Source organism: Suillus bovinus, assembly GCF_016758785.1.
Source record: "Suillus bovinus strain UH-Sbo-P2 chromosome Unknown EDB93scaffold_19, whole genome shotgun sequence".
In the NCBI taxonomy this organism is placed as follows: Eukaryota; Fungi; Basidiomycota; class Agaricomycetes; order Boletales; family Suillaceae; genus Suillus; species Suillus bovinus.
In genome coordinates this window covers 25,760-49,642 of record NW_024542075.1, presented here as the reverse complement: position 1 = coordinate 49,642, position 23,883 = coordinate 25,760, and the positions used below count along the sequence as shown (strand labels likewise).

At 45.3% G+C, this 23,883-nt stretch overlaps 7 protein-coding genes across 7 annotated transcripts; 5 read left to right on the top strand and 2 right to left on the bottom strand.

The window, feature by feature from the left end:
• The first annotated feature begins 449 nt into the window (after positions 1–449).
• On the top strand, positions 450–1,935 carry EDB93DRAFT_262091 (UbiA prenyltransferase family-domain-containing protein). Its single transcript, XM_041455885.1, has 4 exons — positions 450–791; positions 843–1,227; positions 1,278–1,604; positions 1,659–1,935. The coding sequence occupies exons 1-4, from the start codon at positions 672–674 to the stop codon at positions 1,709–1,711; spliced, it is 885 nt and encodes a 294-aa protein (XP_041308832.1). The 5' UTR covers positions 450–671; the 3' UTR covers positions 1,712–1,935.
• EDB93DRAFT_262000 (isoprenoid synthase domain-containing protein) lies at positions 1,901–3,781 on the bottom strand. The gene is made up of 6 exons (XM_041455884.1): positions 3,727–3,781; positions 3,385–3,673; positions 3,277–3,315; positions 2,695–3,209; positions 2,380–2,645; positions 1,901–2,330 (listed from the first exon to the last, which is right to left on the bottom strand). The coding sequence occupies exons 2-6, from the start codon at positions 3,560–3,562 to the stop codon at positions 2,159–2,161; spliced, it is 1,170 nt and encodes a 389-aa protein (XP_041308831.1). The 5' UTR covers positions 3,563–3,673; positions 3,727–3,781; the 3' UTR covers positions 1,901–2,158.
• A 5,192-nt stretch (positions 3,782–8,973) lies between these two features.
• Positions 8,974–9,129, top strand: EDB93DRAFT_1051851 (uncharacterized protein; the record flags this gene model as incomplete). The annotated part of the gene is made up of 1 exon (XM_041444692.1): positions 8,974–9,129. A coding segment is annotated over one exon (156 nt), but the record flags the coding sequence as incomplete, so codon positions are not given.
• A 1,936-nt stretch (positions 9,130–11,065) lies between these two features.
• EDB93DRAFT_1083116 (uncharacterized protein) lies at positions 11,066–11,299 on the top strand (the record flags this gene model as incomplete). The annotated part of the gene is made up of 1 exon (XM_041445740.1): positions 11,066–11,299. One exon carries the CDS (start codon positions 11,066–11,068, stop codon positions 11,297–11,299), a length of 234 nt encoding a protein of 77 aa, XP_041308829.1.
• Positions 11,300–11,308: 9 nt separating this feature from the next.
• EDB93DRAFT_1083222 (uncharacterized protein) lies at positions 11,309–11,560 on the top strand (the record flags this gene model as incomplete). Its single annotated transcript, XM_041445750.1, has 1 exon — positions 11,309–11,560. A coding segment is annotated over one exon (252 nt), but the record flags the coding sequence as incomplete, so codon positions are not given.
• A 5,622-nt stretch (positions 11,561–17,182) lies between these two features.
• EDB93DRAFT_1103008 (uncharacterized protein) lies at positions 17,183–18,597 on the bottom strand (the record flags this gene model as incomplete). The annotated part of the gene is made up of 7 exons (XM_041447266.1): positions 17,183–17,262; positions 17,305–17,447; positions 17,671–17,690; positions 17,764–17,845; positions 17,995–18,034; positions 18,063–18,227; positions 18,444–18,597. The coding sequence occupies 7 exons, from the start codon at positions 18,595–18,597 to the stop codon at positions 17,183–17,185; spliced, it is 684 nt and encodes a 227-aa protein (XP_041308827.1).
• A 2,726-nt stretch (positions 18,598–21,323) lies between these two features.
• EDB93DRAFT_1103007 (uncharacterized protein) lies at positions 21,324–22,560 on the top strand (the record flags this gene model as incomplete). The annotated part of the gene is made up of 7 exons (XM_041447265.1): positions 21,324–21,431; positions 21,578–21,728; positions 21,826–21,930; positions 21,980–22,003; positions 22,048–22,077; positions 22,222–22,363; positions 22,431–22,560. 7 exons carry the CDS (start codon positions 21,324–21,326, stop codon positions 22,558–22,560), a joined length of 690 nt encoding a protein of 229 aa, XP_041308826.1.
• Positions 22,561–23,883: the final 1,323 nt, after the last annotated feature.

Here is a 23,883-nt window from a genome sequence, read left to right as displayed (position 1 = left end):
TATACAAGCTGACTGTTTCATCTACTTTTTATCGGTTGCTAGGACATCACACCGAAGTGATCCGTATCACCGGCTCATCAATGGGAGTTGATGCATGTTGTCGTATATGGAATCCCAAGTTGACGACAGCTGGCATAATTTCAAATTCGAGCAACTGTGCGACCGTATACTACAATATTACTTTGTGTACGTTGTACAAGGACCACATCCACGTCCACGTGTTCTGATGTGATTCGGCTGGCGGCATCCCATGCACCATAGTTTCTTTGGCAATAAGCATGGAAGCTGCCTCTCGCACATCATCTAACGCGGGCAATTTCCCCAGAGTGGCCTTGAACCGTCCACTACGAGGTTACGAGACTCGGTGAAGATCTGTATTGGTATGCATGGTTCCTCAATCCCATTCCCTCTTTGCCTCTCGGACCGCCCACCCGTACCACTTCGTATTGCCATCCCGTAGGAACAATACTCCGAACTGACAGTTATATCATAGGTCCCCGAGAACGCCCACCCTATCGAAGGAAATTGTTCTTCCTGTCCTATTCAGGATGCTCAGCCGAGCTCTTCCTCGACTCCTTTCGTGCTTTCGCACAGTGTCTCTGATAAACCTCAAAGATCTAATTTTGGTTCTTCTTCTTCTGGTCAACAATATTAATATATATTAAGGATATATGAGTGCTACAATCTCCCAAATCATGAGCGCCCTTGATGTTGGACGAGCCATCTCAAAATTCCTGTTTACGCTCCATCTCTTCACGCGGAATGACATTCCGACGACGATCATTCCAACGGTAAACACTAGCGTTTCCCAGTAACTTTCTGTTCTGAGATCATAAACGCAGACACTTTTCGCACTGGTGGCAGCCCCCCTGTGCAGCCCCTATCGATGTGTTCATGTGGTCTGGTGGATTTGGCTTCACCTCCTTCATTTCAATGTTGCCAATCAAGTGATTGATCCAACAGAAGATCGCAGGAACAAAGCCAGCCGACCAATACCAGCGGGATACATCAGTTTACGAGACGCAGTCTATCTGCGCTGGTTCCTGGTTCCCATATGCTTGGTATCGTCAGCATTCTACAGCATCCAAGTGTTTAGCGCAAGCATAGCGATAACTCTACTCACTCTTTGGTACAACGAATTCAAAGCCCATAGTCATTGGTTTTCAAAAAACTTGATGACTGGCGTTGGATATGCTTGCTTCCAAGCTGGGGCCACCCTCATTGCAGGTATGTAGCTGACATCAAATAAGACAACACCTACTGACTATCGCAACCAGGAAAAGATATATCGCAGCTAGAGCCTAATGCTGTATTAGCTGTGCTGCTTAGCATTGCCATGTTCGCCACCACACTCCAAGCACAAGATTTCAAAGACCAGGAAGGAGACCGCTCCGTAGGGAGACGAACATTGCCAATCGCACATCCTTCTCCAGCTCGTATGTCCATGTTTATAGGACTTCCGATGTGGTCGATCTGTCTTGCTTATGTCTGGGGGATGGACGCATTCTGCAGCGTCGCATTCGTATTGTATTCGGGGCTTGTTGGATTGCGATTCATGGTCTGTAAGACAACTCAGGCAGACCGTCTGTCGTGTCAGCTATATAGTGTGCGTCATACTCCCATTTGTGTAACTTCGGCCTGACAAATACCTTCTGAAGCTTTGGTTTTCTGTCGCACATTTACTTCCTGGTTACTGGCGTTTCTTCCATGAAACACGCATGCATATATCATGGTGTTTATCGAGCTAGAGGCTTCATCTGGGGGCTTTTCACTCAGGACTTATGGACGTCGCAATTTGTTACAAAAATCAAACAGTGTTACTTTTGTTGCACATATGTACTTCTCCCTCATACATAATTATTGGCTCGGGTGGCAGTCTAGACCTTCTTCATAGCGAAATCGCTGACAAATGCGTAGGCCAATATCCCTCAGCGAGCCACCATAATTTGTACGTGCTGGTAAGTTTACGATACGTGTATTCATCGTGTATCTAATGAACTTGAACAAACGATCTGCAAACTCTGCGAGAGGGGCCCCACACCTAAAGATAAATTTCATATTCGCTGCAACATTAACTACTATCTATGTCCGTTCTCTTGAACAAATGTGGATTTCATCACACTTGTCACCTAGGCCCGATGCTTCTGGAGCACACGTGTTAGGTCGGTCGAGAGATTCTAGATGGTTGCTTACGGTCTGCTATGGCATCCGTCACGGATAAATCAGTAATATTGACCTTTTCCGCCGCGGATGTGGCTTTGCAGTTGACTTTGGGCAATAATGGGACAAGACCAGTTCGCAGTATCTCTGGGCCCCTTGTACCCAAGTATCTGCAGTTTCGGGTAAGTAATCGTCTATCCAATTGGAAATTCTCGAGACCTTTGAGTTTCGTAACTCCAAGAATGGTTTGCTCGAGCCCATGTTGCCATGCCATCAAGATACTGCTTAACTAGAACGTCTGTGGAAGGTCCCCATGAAGGTACCTTCGCAAGACCGTCGATGAACCTTTTCTCGACTTCAGCATGATAGCGCGCTGCCCAGACCATCGCACCGCTTCTGTCGAGGCCGAGTTCCGCCATAACAATAGTGATCAAGTTATGATTATCGTCCCCTGTAGCTTGCTCCTTATTGTACGAGATCATGTCCTGTGAATGCTGTTAGCAGTCGCAGATCATATTGTCAATGCGAAGTTACATTATCAATCGACATCAACTCTGCAATGAATTCAACCAATTCGACAATGACGGGATGATTAAACACCTCATCGGGAAGATCCATTTCTACTTCATATATTGCAATGGCAGGTTTTGTAGCACATGTATCCCGCCGGAGCTTGATGTAATCGCTGATAGTACGACAATGAGCCTCGTCGCGGTCGAGAGCCTCGACAACTACTGCACGAAGGTATGCGATAAAGCTGGCAAGGAAGTGACGTTGAAAAGGTAGGCTTGCGGTCTGAATCGCACTAGTCCAAAATCTATGCAAAATTTCTTGGGCATCAGAATGCGTGATTAGACAATTTGAAGATACTTGCTGTCGTATAATTTCACCGAGGATGCACTCGCCTTCTGGTCGTGTCTTATGAGGATTGTGTAGGGCATCGATGACGATGCCCACCATTGCCTCGGCAACTGCTGCATTTTCAACGTCGGTGTACTCATCCACAATGATGAGGACATTGATAAACTCGCAGGCGATACGAAGGTGTTCTATGTGGCCAGAATAAAATTAGAGGTGTACGGTTCACAAGAACTCAGGCTAGGGTCGAAGACGAACCTCTTGATGCATTGGGATAAGCCAATCCTGCTAAACGGGCTACAAAGACAGCAATTGCCCACTATCAATCACTAAATATTTATGGGCAAGTAAAAACAGAGGCCGAACCAGAATCATATCTGTCGAATGCTTCCTGTGACTTGGCACTCAGAGCCTTGAATTTACGGAACGGAGCATCGACTTCAGCTTTCACATCTTCATAATGAGGATTCATCACATGAGGCCAGGGCCAGTTTGTCATGGTGTTTGGAAGGCAGATTACCCTTGGACGAGGATCCATGATCATGATACTCTAGAGAGGCTTGAGTTGACGACGAGTGGAAACAGAAGAAAGGTTGATGCTAAAGTGACTTGAGTCGGGCCATGACTTCTGAATCTTCGGAAGCCCTTATACTTCCTACTTGAAATGACCGGTTAAAAAGTGGTCTGATGTGAATTAATTGTACTCGCCCGACTAATTATAAGCCCATCGGTTTTCGATGCTTCGTCTCATGTAGAGATATCGACACGGAAGATGCCGAGGCATGTGTCAGAACTTCTTTATTTATTTATTATTTATTTTGGAAAAGCGAGTTTATTATGTAGTAACCGACACCGTCTGGCCCTACATAAACACTTATAGCGACATCCTTGATGTCGTCTGAGGGAAAATGCTACTTATGCACACTCTGAATTCTTAGAGTAGTGTGGGGCTCCGTATACTACCTGGTGTCCCACTTGATTATGTAGGGTGGATATATCAGACTGGCTTATAAGCCTAAAAATGCGATACATCCAGTGTCTAGCTTACCCATTGCCCAAGATGATATATTGGTCCATCCAGCCATTATATTGTCTATGTTCTGGACCATGAAGGTTCAAGGCGCAATTGGTTTAATAAATATTTTATTTTATTCAAACCTGCGGGAGATAACAAATATTGATCAACAGAATGCGCAAGAAACTAATAGGTTTTTTGGGAAAGAAGCCCCATTTGGGCTTGTTCGACTGAAACATGACTTTAGACCCTAGAGAAGGAAGACAGGGCAAGCATGAGCAAAGTTTCCCAAAATTTTAAGGAGCCCAACAACGCAGCTAGCGAATGCTTGTCCCCAAAAAGGAAGGAGTGATGCGACAACTTACAAGGATGATCAACGCACTGCAGGAAGTGCATAACAAGTAAAAGGCTCAAGAACAGGTGATTCTTGAAGGTATGGTGCCATAATAATGGTGTGTTGACGAAGATATCCCACAAAAACATCGCCTTTCCATTGCCCAATGGACTTTACAGTCTCGAAAGGCACCCCACACAGTAGATACTCTAATGTACCCCCAATACGCAATCCGTGCCCAGTCAAGGACTCCATCCCGAGTTGCATTGCTGCATGATCCAGACGATTCAAAAAGGCAGAGCAAGTCAAAGGGCGAAGGCCTTTTGGTGGCGCCAACTAAACAATGCAGCAGAAGGAGAGGGGGTATTGACGAACAAGTGATTGGATAGTGCATGGTGAGGGTCGACATCTCCAGATTGAGGCGCAAAGTAAATGTCTTCGCCCGTAGTTGACATTTTGGTTCGTGGTAGGTGGAGCACTGTGACCTTCAGCCCATGACAATCCTTGTCAAAACAGATGTTGGAAGGCTTCACATGAAGCACAGCATTGAAGGAAGTCAGAGAACATGAGGTAAATTCTCCAAGACGAGCGAGACAAAAGAACAATGTGACAAGACATCCATATACTGCAGGATCAAGGGGAGCAGATAAATCCATCGTGGAACGAATGGCGAGAAGAGTTGCAACCATGAATGGATGACATTTAGGACATGTGGATTTCACAGGAGAAAAACGAGCACCTCCTTCCAATGCTGAGGCCACTTGAGCAGGATCTGCTAACCAAATGAGACTGTGGAGCAGGTGCCAAGCACGCACCCCATAATAATAGTTATTGAGAGTCTTCCCAGAATACATGCCTGCGCAGCTGGCAATGAAGGCTAAAATCAGAAGGGAAGAGGCAGGACTGCACTGCTCTTCGGGAATCCCTTGTGCGTCACAGAAAACATGAAAAACCAGTAATCCCGAACCATATGTTTTCTTAGTCCCACTAGCCAATGAGTGACCAATGATGGTTAAGATACGGTTTAAGTCACCTTCTGACAGGGGAATATGCGCTCCAGAGTGGTCATATGGCACATGGCCCTGCAATGGCCGCCATAGTTGCAGTCGGTCTTTCGCAAGGCAATGAGGTCGCAGAGATGATGGCAAGGGTATGAGCGAAGGATGGTATGGGCAAGGAGAAGTGTGAGCCACCGAAGTCAGCAAAACAGGTCCTGCAGAGTGAAAGCACGAGACATCACTCATTCCAGCTGTCTCAGAAATGCCACAACTCCTCTCCATAGTTCTGGTGGGTTGACCGGTCATGTACTGCATGAGGACAGTAGTTGCGGGAGACGTCGTGGGAGACATGACCATCGATGACGTGGGAGGAATCAGTGGAGACGTCAAGGAGGAAGGAGGAGAGTTCATGAGGAAGAACAATGGGGGGAAGGAGTAGAGCTGAGGAGGGGAACTGCCCATGAGAGGGACCATCTGCAGGATTGCTTGTGCTGGTGACATAAGAGATGTGGAAGGATGTCCCAGACCCAAGCGGCTCAAGCAATGAGAGGACTTGACAAAACATGCTGTTGGTTGCCCAATTTCGGCTCTGCCCATTCTTCCATCCATTGACGACTCTTTGGTTGTCACAGTAAACACAGAAATGTCGACTGGAGGAGGGGATGCCAAAACGGAGGATGCAGTGGACAAGCAACTTGAATCCAACAGCCTCAGCCCACCCAATATCTTTTGGTCCATCGAGGGTTTGCCATCCTGGCAATAGCGACCATGCACGCCAAAACCCATTGATAACAACTGCGAGTCTGACACCTGAGCTGGCATCCGAATAGGCATGGGCATGATGATGTGGAATGGATGGGGAATGAGGCGATGAAGGGATGGATTAGAGAGTTAGGCAGTCCACCAGGTGAGGTCATTGTGGAGGTGTTTGACGGATCAATATGGCATGAAAGGATGCGAACTGGAGATGCTAAGCATGGCCTCCAATGACATGAGGTAGGCTCAACCAGTGGGAATAATGAGGCAGGCATGCAATAACTTGCCATAGAGTTGTTGGACCTCCAGAAGGATGTGAGTGGGATGTGCGCACCATGCGTCAATGGCTGCAAGGTACTTGAGCCTTTTTGCGTCAGCAAGTGCCACAGTGAGACATGCGAGGCTCCACAGGACCCTGATAAACAAAACTTTGCAACCAAATGGAGTATCTTTTGTCAGCTCCCAAGGAATGCCAAGCTCGGATGAGGCCTGGTCAATATCACTAATGGTACAAGAAAATTCCCCATCCTCACCCCATCTTGTCAAAGCGCGAGAGAAATCCACAATGGGAAACCTGCAGTCTTCCACAAAGACCTCAAAGGACCCATCCTCAAAAGTGTCTCCTTTGAACCATAATTGACCACCTGTTTGATGGACCTTGCGAGTAGACAAAGTATCAGATAAAGAATGACGATAATGGTTGTAACTAGGGAGATAGTGAGACTTGATGTGAAAGAATAAATGGTCGTCCACCCATTTGATGAGTGGTTCCAAACCCGCCGCTTGCAAAAGATCTGCACCAGCATCAGCAACATAACCATATGCCCCTGCTGACGGTCCCATCCCAAAAGATGTACAAGTGTCCACACAGTATGAATCTTCATCAACACGCACCACTGCAGCAGGCCATTGCGACGGCAGCAAAGGAATTGTTTGATAGGCTTCAGCCACATCTCGAGTCGCAGCTTGCGAACCTGGAGGTAAGTGACAAATGATCGAGCAAACAGTGTCGAACGTCCCCCAAGTACACAAAAAGTCATCAGAGTCCACCACAGAATTAATAGAAGGCTCAGGACAGCACAGAGAAGGTGAGTATGGGAATGAAAAATTTTGAATGACCCGAAATTTACTGGGTTTGCCTGGTTTGGGTATGATGGAGACTGGGGACGTCTGAAAAACTCCCAAAAGCGAAGACAAATGAGAACTGGTGAAAGGACCAATGTAATGACCAGTTAAGGGTTGCCTCGGGTGTGGAAAAACCCATGGTGTTAGGGTTAGGGGTTGCACGGGTTAGGGTAACATACCATATTTGGTACACTGAGGCCAAACTGTGTACCTGAACTGCGGTATCATGGGTAGTAGCGGGTTTTCTTGTTGTGTTGCACCCACCTGGTTCACCCAACTTAAAGCTTGAATATCACTCCGATTCAGTTGTTGAAGGCTTGACTTGGCAGCATTTTGATAACACTCCCAGGCTGCTAATTGTTGCTTCCCACAACTTGGACACACACCACTAGCATGGTCGGATTACTGGCACACTACCGCTCAAATCGGACCAACAGTGAAGAGTCAAAGGGTCAATATATTGAGAACTGGCTTCAGAATACTATAAAATGGACACTGGTACACCAGGTAAGTCATTGGAACTTCCTCTCAGTATGGCAAAGCCAACTGATACATCCTCCACAAAGTCTTCAACTATCTCCTGAAAGACAGCACCTATCAAGAACCTTGCACAGAAGAGTGTCCAGGCCGTTTCATGACCACTTAAAAAACTCAAGAAATCTATCTCTACAACGTCTTCTCAAGTTTCTACCAGATCTTGCTCATCAACAACAACGCTCCCACATGGTGATGAGAATGGTGACGATAACGATGAAGAAAGTCAGGCGGTTGATTATAGCGAGCCCGAGAGCACTGAGCTGAGTCCTGAACAAGAACTTGGTATGTTTATGTATCATTCCTTTCACTTCAATGCTAATACCTACTAGAACAACTTAAAAAAACCTGGCATTCACCGATCTATGCGTTCTTCAAACCTACTGTCATCTTTCAGTACCACAATATGCCACCATGTCACTTTTTCACCTGTGCTGCTCTCACATGCAAATTGCGTGCTGGTGGTGTTCGCCGATTTCAGGATTCAAAGGACAAGTCTTCAACAGCTAATCTGAAGCATCACACCATTCGTTGCTTTGGTGAAGACACTGTCAATGCTGCCATCAGTGGTAAGGCAGCCTCTGAATGCAATGGCTCGGTTTTTGCCCTCTTTGCACGAAATGGCAAACAGCCAGTCAAGTATTCGCATTGTGTTCACACTAACCCAGAATTACGGTATGTTCTTCTTTTCAGCGTACTTTCACATTGGAATACTTACCATAACAGATAGCACCCATCTTGTGTGATGGATCACCAAAAACAACCGACCTGTCAACATCATCAATGACTGGGAATTGCGCAATCTTTTGACAGCTGGCTGACCAAACATTACCCTTCCTTCCAACCAAACCATCTCTCATGACATCAACACATCTTTTGAAAAGTGCCGGGTGCGCATTGCAAAGTTGCTTCAGGTGTGTCATGCGTCTGCTATGTAGTCTTCAGCAATTTGACTAACCTCACAATTACAGGAGCACCCTGGTCGCGTTCATTTTGGAACAGATGCCTGGACAGCTACCAATCATCGCGCATTTGTGGCATGGACTGCTCATATTGAGTATGAAGGTATCATGCTTGCATTTCTACTTGATATAGTTGAGGTTCCTGAAGTGAGTCAATGATATCTAATCATTCTCTCAACTCACCCTTGTTTTTCAGTCTCACACAGGTGCTACATTGGCACATGTATTTCAAAGATGCTTGAAGATTTTGGACTAACTCAGAAGATTCTCGCCTTCAATGGTGACAATTCCACATCCAATGACACACAGACAACAAAACTCGACCAATTGCCCAACTCATTTGCCAAAGAAAATCGTGCCCGCTGCTTCAATCACACACTCCAACTTTCCGCCAAGACTCTCCTACGACCATTCAATACAGCACTCTCTGGCAAGGACAGCAACAACAACACACTGGAAAACCTTGAAGGTGAAGTTGATGAAGATGCAATGCTTGAATATGACGAAGGCCAGGGTGAAGAAGATGAGCAGGGTGAAGATGAGAGTGACGACGAGGATGACAAAATTGATGAGCTGCAGGAGCTGGGTGAGGTTGAGCAGGCCAGACTGCTGGAAGACACTGCCGCTGTCCGTGACACAGTCACCAAGGTAACATATGTTTTCTTTGCCAACTCTGTCATACACTAACTATTCAATACAGATACAAAAACTCTCATTCGCGATCATTCATTCAACTACAATAGCTCTCCCAGCATGGTGGAAGGTTTGCCGTGAGCTCGACCTCAAGGAATGACTTATCCCACATGATGTTGTCACATGCTGGAACTCGACATACAACATGATGAAGTTTGTGCTTGCTTATAAGAATGCAATTGACAGGATTATGGCTGACAAGTCATTGAAATTGCGCAAGTACGAGCTTGACAACAAGGACTGGGGCATCATCAAAGATCTTGTTGCTGTTCTTGAGGTGCGCGTGCTTGTTTGTTTTGGATTACGTTTAGCTACTGATTCTTCTTTGCGTATAGACATACAAAAAAGCAACTCTTTTCTTCTCTCAAGATTCAGTGAGCATTGCTGCTGTGATACCTGCAATGGACAAGCTCGACTGCCATCTCAACCCTCATACCACGAACCCATACCATCTAGCCATCAAGGCCGCTATGAAGCTCGCATGCAAGAAGATTAACTGCTACTATTCAATGACCAATCTTTCTTCCTTATACCAAATTGCAATGGGTAAGCATCCAATCTATTTTTATTATCACAGACAACTCACCTTTACTTAGTTCTACATCCTGGTCTCAAGCTCGAATACTTTCAGCAGCAAGAATGGAACGATGAATGGATTAGCCACGCAAAGGAGATTGCGAGTGAAGTATATGTCAAACAATATGAGGGAAAATCAAATCCTGTGCAAGTGCTCAATTCCAGCACAACAAATGACTTAGTAAGTTTCCTACTGCAATATATTATATGTTTTTGATACTTATTATCCAGATCGATGATGATGACTTCACATCCTTTGCAAATATTTCAGTGACTGCTGTTATTGGATCTTGGACTAGCGAGCTTGACGAGTACCTCCACAAACCAGTCGAGAATGTCAAGGAGCCTCTTAAGTGGTGGGTTTCTAACCATCACATCTATCCAAATCTCTTTCGAATGGCGTTGGACTATCTGAGTATTCCATGTACTGTTTTTTCAACTTTGCATTATAAATTTGCAACTAATTTATTTAAAAACATAGCTACGTCTACTGCAGTCAAACGGGTCTTCTCACAGGGTTGCCACTTGCTGTCTTTCACTCACAACCGCCTTCAGGGTTCATCTATTCAAGCATTTCTCTGTCTTGGCTCCTGGGCTCATCATGATCTCATCTTATTTGAAGACCTTGTAGCTGCCATGAAAACTAATTCTAAGAGGAAACAAGAGTCATCGGATGTCGAGTTGATTGAATAAGCATATTTCTAGCATTTAGTTATCCTTTGTAACCATGGGTTTCAATGACACTGCGGGTTTCATGTGACACTGCTGTTTTGATGGTTTGATTTATACCCCTATTAACCGTGGGTTTCATGTGACACCATTGTTTTGACGGTTCAGTTTATACCCCTACCCCTGATGGGTGGGGTGTGCAAGGGTATGGGTAGGGTGTGTGAAAATAAAACCCTAGGGTTACCCATAGAAAACCTTAAATGCTGTGCGCCAGCAGCTCAACCTCATGAAAGCAAGAGCCAACTGTATTCAGAAACCAGATGAGCTGTTTGTCTGTGCAGCCAATGACAAGTTGAAAAATACATGAGATGTTATGGACAAGGCAATGCAGGAATACTTGCTTGAATTAGATGTGTCTGCACTTACCTCAGCCAGCTCTCTCCCAGGCTTCATCCCATTGTATGTTGGCATGCCTGTGATTCTTTGTTCACGCAACCTCTCGACAGATCTTGGTATCGTGAATGGTTCCCAAGGAACAGTCTATAAGCTATATACAATGGTGTGTCCAAGTGGCTTCACATGTTGTACTTGTGCTCTTGTCTATTTTCCTGTCAGTTGAGTGCATGTTCCTGGTCTGCCAAAGGGCGTGTATCCTATCACTCCCATGGCATGGTCGTTCATCACACTGATGCCGGGATCTGCAGATGTGAGCTTGAAGGTTCACATCTCTCGAGAGCAACTCCCCATTCAACCCGTGTTTGCAGTCACTGGACATTCAGCACAAGGCAAAACACTGCTGAAGGTAATTGTAAGCTTACATGAAGGGGGGTTCGGATCCTATGTTGCTGCTTCTCATGCACAGTGCTGTGATGGACTGTGAATCACTCAGCATGTCACCATTGATCAGCAGAAAAGACTTTGTGGTCAAACAAGTTATGAGCATGCTTTAACACTCACTGTGTTCTGACCAAAGCAGCCAAGCAAACAAGGGAAGACTACTCACAGGATCCTACACCACCATGCAAAGCTGCAAGTGTTACAATAACATTTACTCCTATTTCATTTTTCTTTTCTTGTAACCATGCCGCCGACTCTAGACTCATCTAGACTCGGCTATTCTCTTATCAAGCGGGCTGTCCGCACTTCTCTTCTATCTTGATTGTAACATAGATACTATCTTGCGCCGCATGGCGGTTTCTGTTACGACTTGGATGGTATCTGTTGGCGACGCTCAAACAGAGCTTGTGTCGTCAACGGTCTGTGGACGTCCTTGGGCTAGCCCAAGGTTAGGGGTCGTACTTGGCGTGTCTTCGGCAAGTACGATTTGACGCCTATGTCCAAATCGGGTAGCTTATGTCACGCGGGTGCGAGACGATAAGCTATATCGGCCTAGGCTTACGACACCCGAAGGTTAATCGTAATGATCGTTGTTAATTAGAAGGACAGAAGTCCGACTAGTTAACAGGGGCTTTGCTCGTCGACGAAGTCGATGAGTAAAGGTCGAGACTATAGGCTTATCCGCGAAGAGCAGATAAGAAGATAGAATATAGACTGCTGGCGAGGCAGAAGGATCACTCTGGTGAGAGTAGGAGGTCAAGAACCAAGTAGATTCAAGTTAGGGAATATAGTACATGGTAGCGAGTTTATATAGAGGACAGGAGACGTATTAGTGGGTAATAACTCGTACTACCAGGAGAGGCAATCGGTAAAGGGTATGACTATAACAGGAAGGCACGTTCGGTCGAGGTAGAACGTGCTTTGATAAGAAAGTGAGTCAAGGATCAGAATAAGAAGTTAAACGTGCAGAGGCACGATTGTGCAGCTGCGGATCTAAGTATAAGTCGCATGTGCGACTGCGCACCGAGTCAGAGATCAGGAAAGGAAATAGGGCAAAGGGGATGCGTCATGCATTGTGTCATAGGTTACCGTCCAGACGGTAGGGGCAGGGGGACCATCCATAGGATTAGTCAGGTGGTGAAACGGAGCATGGGTATGCTTCGTCAGCGAAAGGGTCCGGCCAGATGTACTGGCTCTGCTGAAGCGACAGGTAGAGGGCGAAAGGGAATGCGAGGATGACAAGGATGACAAGGGTAAGGTCGGGGTAAGGGTATGCTGCGAGGGCCGATACGAGGAGGATTAGGAGAAAAATAGTAGGGGCCCAAGCGTCTAGATGTTCTTGTAACAGTTTCACCTATCTTTGCTATCTTGATAGGTTGTACTCTTTTTCCTATCTCTGTTACCTTTCTTGTCGCGGCAACTCCGCTCCATTTTTACCTATATAAACCCCATGTACCATAGATGTATTCCTTAACTTAATCTACTGGGTTTTCCCCTTGAAACCTGATCTACTAAGGTCTCCACCCTTAGTAGCCTGAACTCTGATTCTAAGACAGTCACTCACTGTCTTAGCCTGAAACCCTTGATTGCGGTAGAAGTGCTAAAACCACTCGCCGCTGATCCTGCACAGAAGCCGCAGCTCGTGCAGTAGGAACCACCAGAAACCTTCCTTGTATTAGGAAGGCCGACGAACTGTTCGCCCGACAGGTCTATCTTGACCGGCAACAGCAGAACTATCCCAGTCGTAACAGCAAGACTTGGACACAGCCTTCACATACGATCAGGAGCGGTCCTCCATGATCTTGCCGAGCTGCAAGCAGATAAGAATGTGGCTGATAAACCTCTCACAGCGGGTTACAGATGGTCTGATATGGATTGGTCTTGTGCATATGATGCTGTCTTCATGGTGCTCCTTTATGCCTTTCTCCAAGCTGACTCGGGATGGATGACGTAGTGGCGTGCCATTGGGCCAATGAATATCGCTGTCTCTGACCTTTTGCAGATGATCTGTTCATCCGAGGAGAATTTGCAGTGCACAAATCTTGTTGATGAATCTCGTGACCGTTTTCATGACCTGCTAAGCTTGTTCAGTCCCACAGACTTCCCAAGGCGCGGGCAGGTTGGCTGTTCAGCTGGATGGATACTCGATGTACTGACATCACAACAAGCTTCCCAAGTGCATTTTGTCCCTTGGTGTGTCCAAGGCTGCAGTACAGATGGTAATTAGACGAGGTCTGTGTATGCCAGAAATAGTCTGCCTACAGTGTGTGATACTCAAACTTGGCACAAGGTGGTGGCAGACTCCTGCCTAGGTGACATGACAGCCAACTCCATGTCTACACAAACCTGGATCAACTACTCCTTGCAAGCACAGGTTAATGTGTGCTCATCCTCATTGCTGACACACTCATGCAGACAATACCATGGAGTGGTGCGAGCCCATGTGTTTGTGTGTGAGCTGCCACCTCTCCTTGTCTTTGACATCAGCGTATCTGGGCCTAAGATTTTGCCTTCACCAACCCTCACTGTGCCATGTGCCACCAGTGACTGTACATACATGCTCTGTGGTGCCATTTACATGGGGGATTATCACTTCAGTGCACATCTTTTTGACGTGCAGCATATGGTCTGGCACCATGATGGATGACTGGCCCAAGGCTGGCCACAGCTAGATGCAGAGGCTTCTTGGTTATTTGATACAAATCCAGGGGCATGGTTGAGACAACTGGCATCGCTCAATCCTCACCCTGTCCATTTTTTCATCTACACCTGTCATCAAGGTGCATGACTTTGAGCCTGCACAGATCTTGAGCATCATCGTACATCTGGTCTGTGTTTTCGGACTGTCAATGTGATTCTCTCATCCTGATTCATGATTTCAGAAGTCGATTCAAATATTCATTGGCAGTGTGGTTTGGTCTGCCCCTTCAATGTGTTCTTGCTTGTCTCACATGCAACTCTCAGTAAAAGACACTGTACCATTGTCATCCCTTTGAAGTGTTTAGGTCCAGTGAGACCGCCTGGAAGATCTGTGTGTGCGTGTCTTGGGCCAAGAGAATGGGGGTCCAGACCTCAGTGAGTCCCATCCATGTCGATCACGCACACAAGCACTCAACATTGAGGAAATCACATGCCAGGTGTATACTGCTGTGCTGTAAATACGCTTGATGTGTTTGCATAGCTTCCAACACAAATGTGTGTCTGATGGTTTCTTCTCTCTTTGGGTCCTCTCTGTCACAGTGTGAGCCCTATCACATTATGCTTTCCTGGGTGCCTGGCTCATGCAACTTTGTTAGTTCTGTATGTCAAGGAAACTGGTGGAGGAAGTCTTCCATCACTTGCCAGTCCTGCCGCTGTCTTAATAACCGAGGGTCTTATATAAAGTCGTGTAAATGTAATGACACCACAATTACACTTTGGATAAGACTGCTTGCCAGTCCTCGATTAACACGGTCTACGACTTTTCCTATTTCGTGGTAGATAACGTGTGAGTTCTTGGGAGGCTCGCTAAACTAATCTTTTTATAAAGATCAACCTAGCCGGAGCTTTACTTTTTTTTATTGAAACTCAAATCTCTTGTCTAGGAATAAGCTTCTAGACACGTAATTCGGTTTCTGGAATGTATTTGCCTAGGAAATCTCCTTCTAGGCTCTGGACTTGGATACTGGAACTAGTGAGACGTGGTCTCAAATATACAAAATATGACCAAGATCGCTTAGTCTATGGACACCTGACTGTGAGACAATGGTCTCAAATATACGATATATGTTCAAGATCGCTTGGTCTATGGGACAACTAGTGAGACGTGGTCTCAACAATATGATAGATGACTAAGATCGCTTAGTCAAAGGGCACAGAGCAATGAGACAAAGGGGTCTCAAAGACTATATATATGACCAAGAACGCTTGGTCTATGACACTAATAAGTTTCTAAGGTAAGAAACTTATAATCTCAAGGGAATTCTTTTCCCTGCACTTGTCTCACTTCAAAGGGACTAACTTTGCAAGTGAAATATCTGAGAGGCAGATTGCTACAAATGGGAGATCATATTTTTTTTGGGGGAGAATGGGCTCTCCTTATATACATTTTGTGTGGGAAAGTAACCTAGGTTCACAAACAATAAAAAATAAGGAGGACCAATCAAAATATTGGGTCAAACCCAATAAAAGAATAAAATACAAGTGAAAGATGGAGCTATGACATCATTGTGGAGCAGAACATTCTGGAATGTGGAGTAATGACATCATAATGACATCAAGAGTGACATCATTGTGGAGCAAAAGATTCCAGAACCTTCCATGAGTGAGTCAGAGTGAGTCATTGTGGAGCAGAATATTCTAGAAGGAAATGACATCATGAATGATGTCATTGTAGAGTAGAATAATCTAGAGCTTGATGACATAATATCTTTCAACAGAATACCTGCAGGAGTATCTGTGGAGTCTTATGACATCATACCTTATGGGTACAATTTTATGAAGTGTCAGGTGAGTCAAAGCATCCTAATGAAAAAGTAAAGTAAAGAAACACTAGAGAAAAGTAGGTAGCAAAAATAAGACAGTTGGCAGGAATTGAAACACAGTCAAAAAAATAATGCAGTTGGCAGGAATTGAAACACGGTCTTTTTGGATAGGTTTTTTATTGGCTTTGTACTTTTCTCTATGGTTTTCTCTAGCCAAAGTGAATAAGCCAAAGGCAAGGCTATACCTTAACCTTCATTTCCCATCTCACATTAGACTTTTTCCGTCAAAACGTATTCAGATCATGAAACTTGGGGAAAACTGGAAATATGGACCATGGTTTGAAACCAAGGTATGGGTTGACTAGTCTGAGGACTAAGCTAACAGACTTTATCTTTTGAGGGTCACCTAGTATTCATGTCCATGCATGATTCCCACATCATGCAGGACATCGCCACTTGTCAGAAAATCCGGGCAGCCAACTATCATATTTCAGTCAAAAGACACTCAACCGTCATCTTTGCTCTTGAGCACATCCTGACATGCCCCACTGTGTTTAGTGGTGAGTGCACTATGCCAAGTTCTGCACATGAATTTCTCATGAAGCCAATCAGGCATGATTGAGACTGTCGCTAGTGACCTATCAGTCTGCATTGTATTTGCCGATACACCAAGGTTTGCTTGCATGCTCATCTCTGAAGCGAGTGAGTGAGCAGTCCATCATTCAGAATCTTTGGGAGGTGTCTCTATGGACACCCACAGGATAGCTGCCCTCCTGGCTTTCCCAAGGAGTGTTGGGTGTCGCACTCTATAGAGCATGATGGCAATTCAATTCTGAGCAGCTGAAATACCTTTCATGTACTAGAGCAGACCTGAATCATATCAGTTTATTGCACCTTGACCGGCAAACTGATGACCATATCATGCATGATTGACTTATGGGTGGCCACCACCTCACTTTGGCACATCCATGTCACATCTGCATGGCCTGCATTTATACCCCAGTGAAAAATCAGATGCATGCTCTCACATGCAGAACAACAGAAATTGAACAGGTCAGCACAGTTCAATATTGGTACATGAGCAGTTCCATCAGTCCTAGTAACAAGACATGCATGTAAAGCACAATGTTATTATTTAGAGATACCACACAAATACAAAACACGTGGCAAGGCCCTTGTTCATCTCTCCCAACCTTCGCTACTTAAACTGATTCCAAAGCATTTTGCTCAGCCCACCCCTGTGTGTTGACTGTCAGTGCATTACTTGCAGTGAAGGAAAATGCTGTGTACCCATCCAGTAACATGTGGATAAGTGGTAAGTCACCTTCAGTCACATCCAGAACCTTGTTCCTGTCTTGCTTGGGATGTTTGATTACTAGCACATTGCCTTTGATCTCATGGTTGATTCCCATGTGTGAGAACAGATTGCGCATGAAAGCATTGGGGGGAGGGAAAGCTTGCACAGGTCTTCACAATAAATGGTGTATGCATAAGGCATGAGCAATGTCAGGTGGTTGGGGATGACAAGAAATGTTTTCCTATATCGTGAAATTGGCACAACAAACTTATTTTGGGCCAAAGTATTGACCCAAAAATTGACTTCAAGATCAGTCGATGCATTCCATGTGCTCTCTTCCCTCTTGCAAACACACAGGCACAATCTGCGGAGACATCAGCAGCTGTGGCATACAACAAAGCCTTCACTATCACCTGGGGATTTCTGTTGCAAGTAAGATCAGTATGGTGTAATGTCTGAAACAGAAGAAACTGGCAGGCCACTCACATATGAGTGCCTGCTTATGAGGAAGCAGGCATCCACAACTGTGTTGAGATCTGAGACCATGCACTTTGGTGGCAGGAGTGGCCTGTACATGCCAGGAATTGAATGAAATTTGCAATGCACATTCTCGCAGGCCTCAGCAAGCCTCCAAATAGTGTGAGATTTGCACATGAGGTTCTGGAGCAGATATCAGTGGTCCCACTGGACAACAAGAGACAATCTGTCATCTCGCACATTGCGCCACAGGCTAGGGCAAGTTCGTCCACACTCTGTGCTGAGGAATTGTGCATCATCATACATACAAAAGTGTTCGCTCCAGACACTGCCAATGCTCATCTCAGGCTCAATAAGGAACCCTGTTAAGGACAAAATGGCATTGTTTTTGAGGGTAAGTGTCGGATAAAATGTACACAGCCCGCCAGGAGACATGAAAACCATGTCTGCAGTGGAAGGAGCAGCTAGCACCACTTTAAACAAGGAAGTGTCATTCATGGAGGAGACAGTGATGACAGTGCTTCCCTGTTTGTAATGCACAAATTGTTCCAATGCACCCTCAAATGTGTCATGAGGTGCAACATTGTGATTGACCCACTCATATGAGAGTGTGATGCGGAAGAAGGCATTAATGAGGCTGAAATAGCACTGGTTGACCAGGATATTAAGGTCTCATGGAGCATGCTCACCTGGGCCAAGAAGCATGGTAATGGCACAGGAGCCAGTCACGACTGCTTTGCTATCATACAACACACTGCACAGCCGCTGAAAGTTCTCTGGCACAAATGGCTCCATGATGGCTCTGAAGCACTTGGATATAATCTTCTCTTTGCAGGCACACATGGTGTGAAAGGAGTCGCCCCAAGCAATTGCATGCGGTGTCCTGCATGATGTGGGAATCATGCATGGACATGAATACTAGGTGACCCTCAAAAGATAAAGTCTGTTAGCTTAGTCCTCAGACTAGTCAACCCATACCTTGGTTTCAAACCATGGTCCATATTTCCAGTTTTCCCCAAGTTTCATGATCTGAATACGTTTTGACGGAAAAAGTCTAATGTGAGATGGGAATCACATTTAGACCTAGTTGATGTGAGAAGGGAAATGAAGGTTAAGGTATAGCCTTGCCTTTGGCTTACATTAATGCAACGTTCGACTGTCATAGTGTAAGCTTGGAAAGTGTGATCGATGTGGCAGCACTCAACTGACCAAATATGAATGCACCTTCATCTTCAAACATGATCATCATGTCTTGGACTGCACTGCTAATCATGTCTGGCAATAGGTGGAGCAGGGCTTTCAACGGTGTCGTGATCAGACTGGGGTGCAGGTGGCCATGATCCCTGAGTTGTCTGCAGAATCCTGTGATTCTGGTGTTGGTAGGCACGGTGGTTGTCACTGTCAGGATGGTCTCAGGCACTGGTGAGGGATGTGTTTCAAATGTGCAGGATTGTTCAAGGCCACCACAGAAAGTGAGACCAGTACAGTCAAGGTGTTACTTGTCACATGGACACATCATCAGAACGTGGTGCAGGCTAGAAGGCCATCTTCTGGAATGAAGTTTGATATCCCTGGGTCCACAACAGCCTGAAATGGCACTTGGATCTGATGACTTTGCCTCACACCACACTAGTACACACGATACTGGGGTTGGCATGATGTGACATTGTAAGGCAAGTATGATGTGACAAACTTGTGTGCTGTAGCTACCATATAGAGAGAATTTGGGTTTCCATATCATACAATTGACACTGAGGCTTGTCTATGATCGTAAGTCAGACATGTGTTTCTTCCAAAAAAAAACACACACAATGGAGTGCTCGTGGATGCTATCTGATCATCTTCTTTGGGGCACTTGTGTCTATGCCTTCTACACATTGTTAAATGAGTCTGCTACTGCATAACCTTTGGCTGCATTATTGAAAAAAAATTGGATGATGCCCTCTCATATGAGGAAGGCAATGAAATCTGCATGTAGTGGGTTGGGATCAGTTCTGTTCAGTGTTGCAAATATAGACACACTAGCCTTTCAACATCACATGATCTCGCATCCTTGGAACTATGTCTGATAGGTCTATGACAGGGTATTCTGTGGTGGTTATCAAGATACATGCATAATTGCAATAAGTGGAGAAGTGGAGTGTCGGTGTCTTGGTGTCTTGGTCTGTTCTGCTTCCACTGTCATCAGCATGCTTGTGCAAGTCTATGTTTGGTGAACTTACGTAGGACAAGGTACAGGCCCAGCAGTTTACAGCCTATATGAGTCATATCGCACACACTGCTGATGAGCACAGAGTCCACAGGCAGTGCTGAGTATGATGGCTGGATTTGACTGGTGTAGCTCTCTGTCTCAGGTATGTCAAACTATGAGCCTGATCAGAGTCCTGCTCAGGAGGTAGTGGGTGTGACTCTCTGCATCTCAGGTATTGTGACACCTCCTAATGAGACACAGCTTCATCCTTTTTGAATGAATATGAATTGAAGTGGCCTGGACTGATCATACAGCCTGACTGACAAATCAGGCAGTCTGATTGATCAAAAAAATGTATGGAGCCTGGGCCTGGTCATTTGATGAGTATAATGATGAAGGACTGTGACAGAAAGTTTGGCTTCCTGGTCAACACACCATGTCCGCTACATTATCTCATCACCAAGATGTTGCCAAAGAGGGGGGAGCCCTGGTATTTTGTACATAGTCCTGTGCATGGGTTTGGGGCTGGGATCTGAGTCTGACATTGGCAGAGCAGTTCAACATCAAGAACGAGGGAGGACCACCTTCACAGTCAGCAAATGTGCTGATGTTAGGGCATCACACCACATGAATGGGATTGTGGTGGCCAGCGAGAGTTTATTCAGTGAGCCTGGAATGCTACAAGGTAGGCTGCACAGTGTGAGTGGTACAAATGTGCTGACATTGGCCATATTATGGTGCAGCATTTGTGACAGTGGTAGCAAACGACTCGACTGTGGATGTGGTGTATGCAGAATCGCTGAATCTCACACATCTGATTGCACAGGAGGCTGCAAAGGATAAATATGTCTGTTGCACGAGATCTTGTAGGACAGATACTGATAACAGTCACATTTGTGCATAAAAGTCTGCAGCGATCTGTGCAACATATGTATGATAAACTGTGGTACGGCACTCCTAGGCTGCAGATCTGAGAGCCAGCAAATGAATTGTGTGCTATGAGCACGGAATGCAGTGTGAATGTGGCAGTCACGTGCTGTCACCAATGAATGAGTGTGACATGGTTCTCTGGAAATCGGAGATGGGACACTTCTTTGATTGGCGAGCGGTCTCAAGGGCTGGGTCATGGAACATAGTCTCAATGACAGCAAGACAGCGCAGCACAGCAATGATAGTGAAACACAGATTAATCACAAGGAGTAATGAGGTCGCAATCACATGATTGGGCCTGGGGGCAGGTTAAATGGTGGGGTGGCTGGAATGTTAAAGTGTGATTGACACACAATGAGTTCCACAGAAACCTTCAACCTCAAATCCCTTACTACTCTATACACCATGCATCCCGGTCTGCTTGTGGAGGCCTTAATAGTGTGTGAAAATGAGCCCAATGCCACCAGCACGGAATGGCTGGGTGCACTGGCTCAGTCCAACAACCCTCGCTTCTGGGACTCAAAAATCTGAAGTAAACAATGGTTTGACAACAAAGGTCTGTGCTTCAGCATCCTATTTCCAGCGATGCTCGAGCTCAGAGGGAAACACTCTCGCATTGACCTGTATTTTACACTGCCAACTTTGAGACAGGTATGGTGATCATCATCTGTGAGGAAGTGCTTCAACTGACATGCACAACAGCCTGAGGTCAAGGATGTCCATACTGTCAAAGCTCAGTTTGAGCTGCAAACATTGGACGACTCTTATCCAGCAGAAGATGTCATGTGCAGCAAGAAGGCAGCAAACACTTTGATGTATGTCGTAAGTGCTTGCAAAAAGATCAGGAAGTCCAGTGAGTTTGCTACAAAGTGTGCAGCCCATATCAGCTCATAAGTGACATAAAGACAAATGTGAGGACATTCAATTCATATGGAATGGAGGCATCTCAGGCACTGACCCACTGCATTTTGTGGTGCATACTGAGCCTCTGTTTCCGGAGGCAGCAGTGTCCATGTACAACGTTGTTCCAGAGTTTTCCTTGGAGGATTTTGAAAGTGAGTCTCACATTGCATGGGTGACTGCATTCTGACATGTGCGGGTCAGACATGGATGTGACCTTTACAGGTGGTGAGTATCTTCACAATGGAGAATGTGAATGGTTTCTAACACAGATACAGACATTCTCAAGCAGCGGTTCTCAGGTAAAAAGGAGACTCCAACCTGTGCCTCCACAGTAGGAAAAGGCAAGAGCTCCATTGTGTCTTGGGAGAAAATGCTGATAATAGCAGAGGTCGATGGCTGGACCATCAAGGACATGCCAGATCTGTAAGGTCATTTTAAAACAGTGATCGATCTGCACGGCTTGGATGATGTGCCTGTGGTGGTGCCAAATGTGCGTGATGCGGATGGGAGCCTCATCCATCCCTCTGAGTACTCCAAGCAATTGGACAAGGGGACTCCAGTAGCGGTGGAAGTCCTGTTGCAACTGTGAGTTTGGCTCACGCATCTACCAGACTACTTTAAAGTCCCTGTGTGTTCTACTGTTGACAGAGAGGACAAAGACTGCCCTTCCCAATGGCATTGGAATGCCCGCTGACCCTATAGGCAAACACAAGGCAGATGCTCCTCCTGCCCATGTGGGTCCCACTAGGAAGGCAGCTAAGATGGCTGGGGCAAACATGTAGGGCATCTGTGGGTTTGGACCTGACAATGTCAGATGTTCGCAAGGTGAAAGTGTTGGTGACAGATGCCCAAAGTGGCACCATTTTGTTTGGTTTCGGTTTTGTATGATACTGGGTGTGTGTGTGTGTATATAAGCAATGTTAGTGTCAGTAATGTGGATGAATTGAAGTGTCAATCTCACTTTGCGACCTTGAGTAGCAGCAGTCACTGGTCAGGGTGTAATCTAGATAGAGTGTGAACAAATAAATAAATAAATAAATAAAAGATAGGGAAAAATTGTCAAAATGTGTGGGTGTGGTGGAAGGGGAAGTGGAGCTCCACTACTTAGCCTCAGGGTGGGGATGGGCCATACCGGGCTTCATAGGAAGGGGAGTTCAAGCAATCCAAAAAGAACGGGCTTTCACTGAACTATGACACAATGGCTGGATGCACAGCCCATACTGTGAATGTTGAAATAATGTGTGGGGTATAGAAGGGTATTAGTTGGCTGCAGGAACACAAAATAAATGTCAGGTGAGGTAAACTGCTAGAATTGCGGGAGAGATTGTGGTTTGGCGGCTTGTGGGAAATGGAGTCGGGGACTCGGCGTGTAGGCGCCATTATGCATTTAGTATTGAGTGAAAGGGAAGCAAAGGAACATATGTGTGAAATATGACAATTGAAACATGTCACACAAAAGTCACATTTACACATGATATAGATCAAAGATTTCATTGAATTTTAATAGGAAATATGTTGTAGTGCACAAGGAACCTATACTACACTTTGCCCTGAGGGTGGAAGATATGTGGAAGGAATGTAGTGGTAAAGTAAGTTGATGCAGCATTAAAGTCCTACAACTAACTCAACTGACCATTTTCGATGTTTTGGGTTTTTGAACTTTCCCACGCTCAATTTTTGATTTATTTTACTTCCTCAGCACTCAATTCTTGTTGGATTGTTCTGTAAATCTATACATATGATACTGAATATATTTGAAATGTACTCCAAGTTTTTGATTATTAAAATTTCGATGTTTTGAAGGTATTGACCCCTTATCAGTAGAAATAGCAAGTATATGCAGTATCTCAAACCTACAACCTATTTTGAACTGATCTTCATTGTAAAATTAAGTGTATACACTATTCTAATGATATATGAACATGATTGACCAGATGTACAATGGTAAGGTACTAAAAAACATCAAAAATGTCAAAAATGCGATTTTCTATCTTTTTGTTCCTGTAGAGAGATACTATGGGTGTCATGGGTTAGCTATATGATACATCTACTCCAAATATACATATACATAGACTCCCTGCCTCAATTAAGGTCCAGTCCTACAG

Excerpts from the sequence above, each read along its gene's own strand:
- EDB93DRAFT_262091 (XM_041455885.1), top strand. The coding sequence starts at position 672 with ATGAGTGCTACAATCTCCCAAATCATGAGCGCCCTTGATGTTGGACGA. Across the intron at positions 1,228-1,277 it reads TGGGGCCACCCTCATTGCAG|GAAAAGATATATCGCAGCTA; the intron begins GTATGTAGCTGA and ends TATCGCAACCAG. Across the intron at positions 1,605-1,658 it reads TCTGTCGTGTCAGCTATATA|CTTTGGTTTTCTGTCGCACA; the intron begins GTGTGCGTCATA and ends TACCTTCTGAAG.
- EDB93DRAFT_262000 (XM_041455884.1), bottom strand. The coding sequence starts at position 3,562 with ATGATCATGGATCCTCGTCCAAGGGTAATCTGCCTTCCAAACACCATG. Across the intron at positions 2,646-2,694 it reads AGTTGATGTCGATTGATAAT|GACATGATCTCGTACAATAA; the intron begins GTAACTTCGCAT and ends CAGCATTCACAG. Across the intron at positions 2,331-2,379 it reads TGGAGTTACGAAACTCAAAG|ATACTTGGGTACAAGGGGCC; the intron begins GTCTCGAGAATT and ends CCGAAACTGCAG.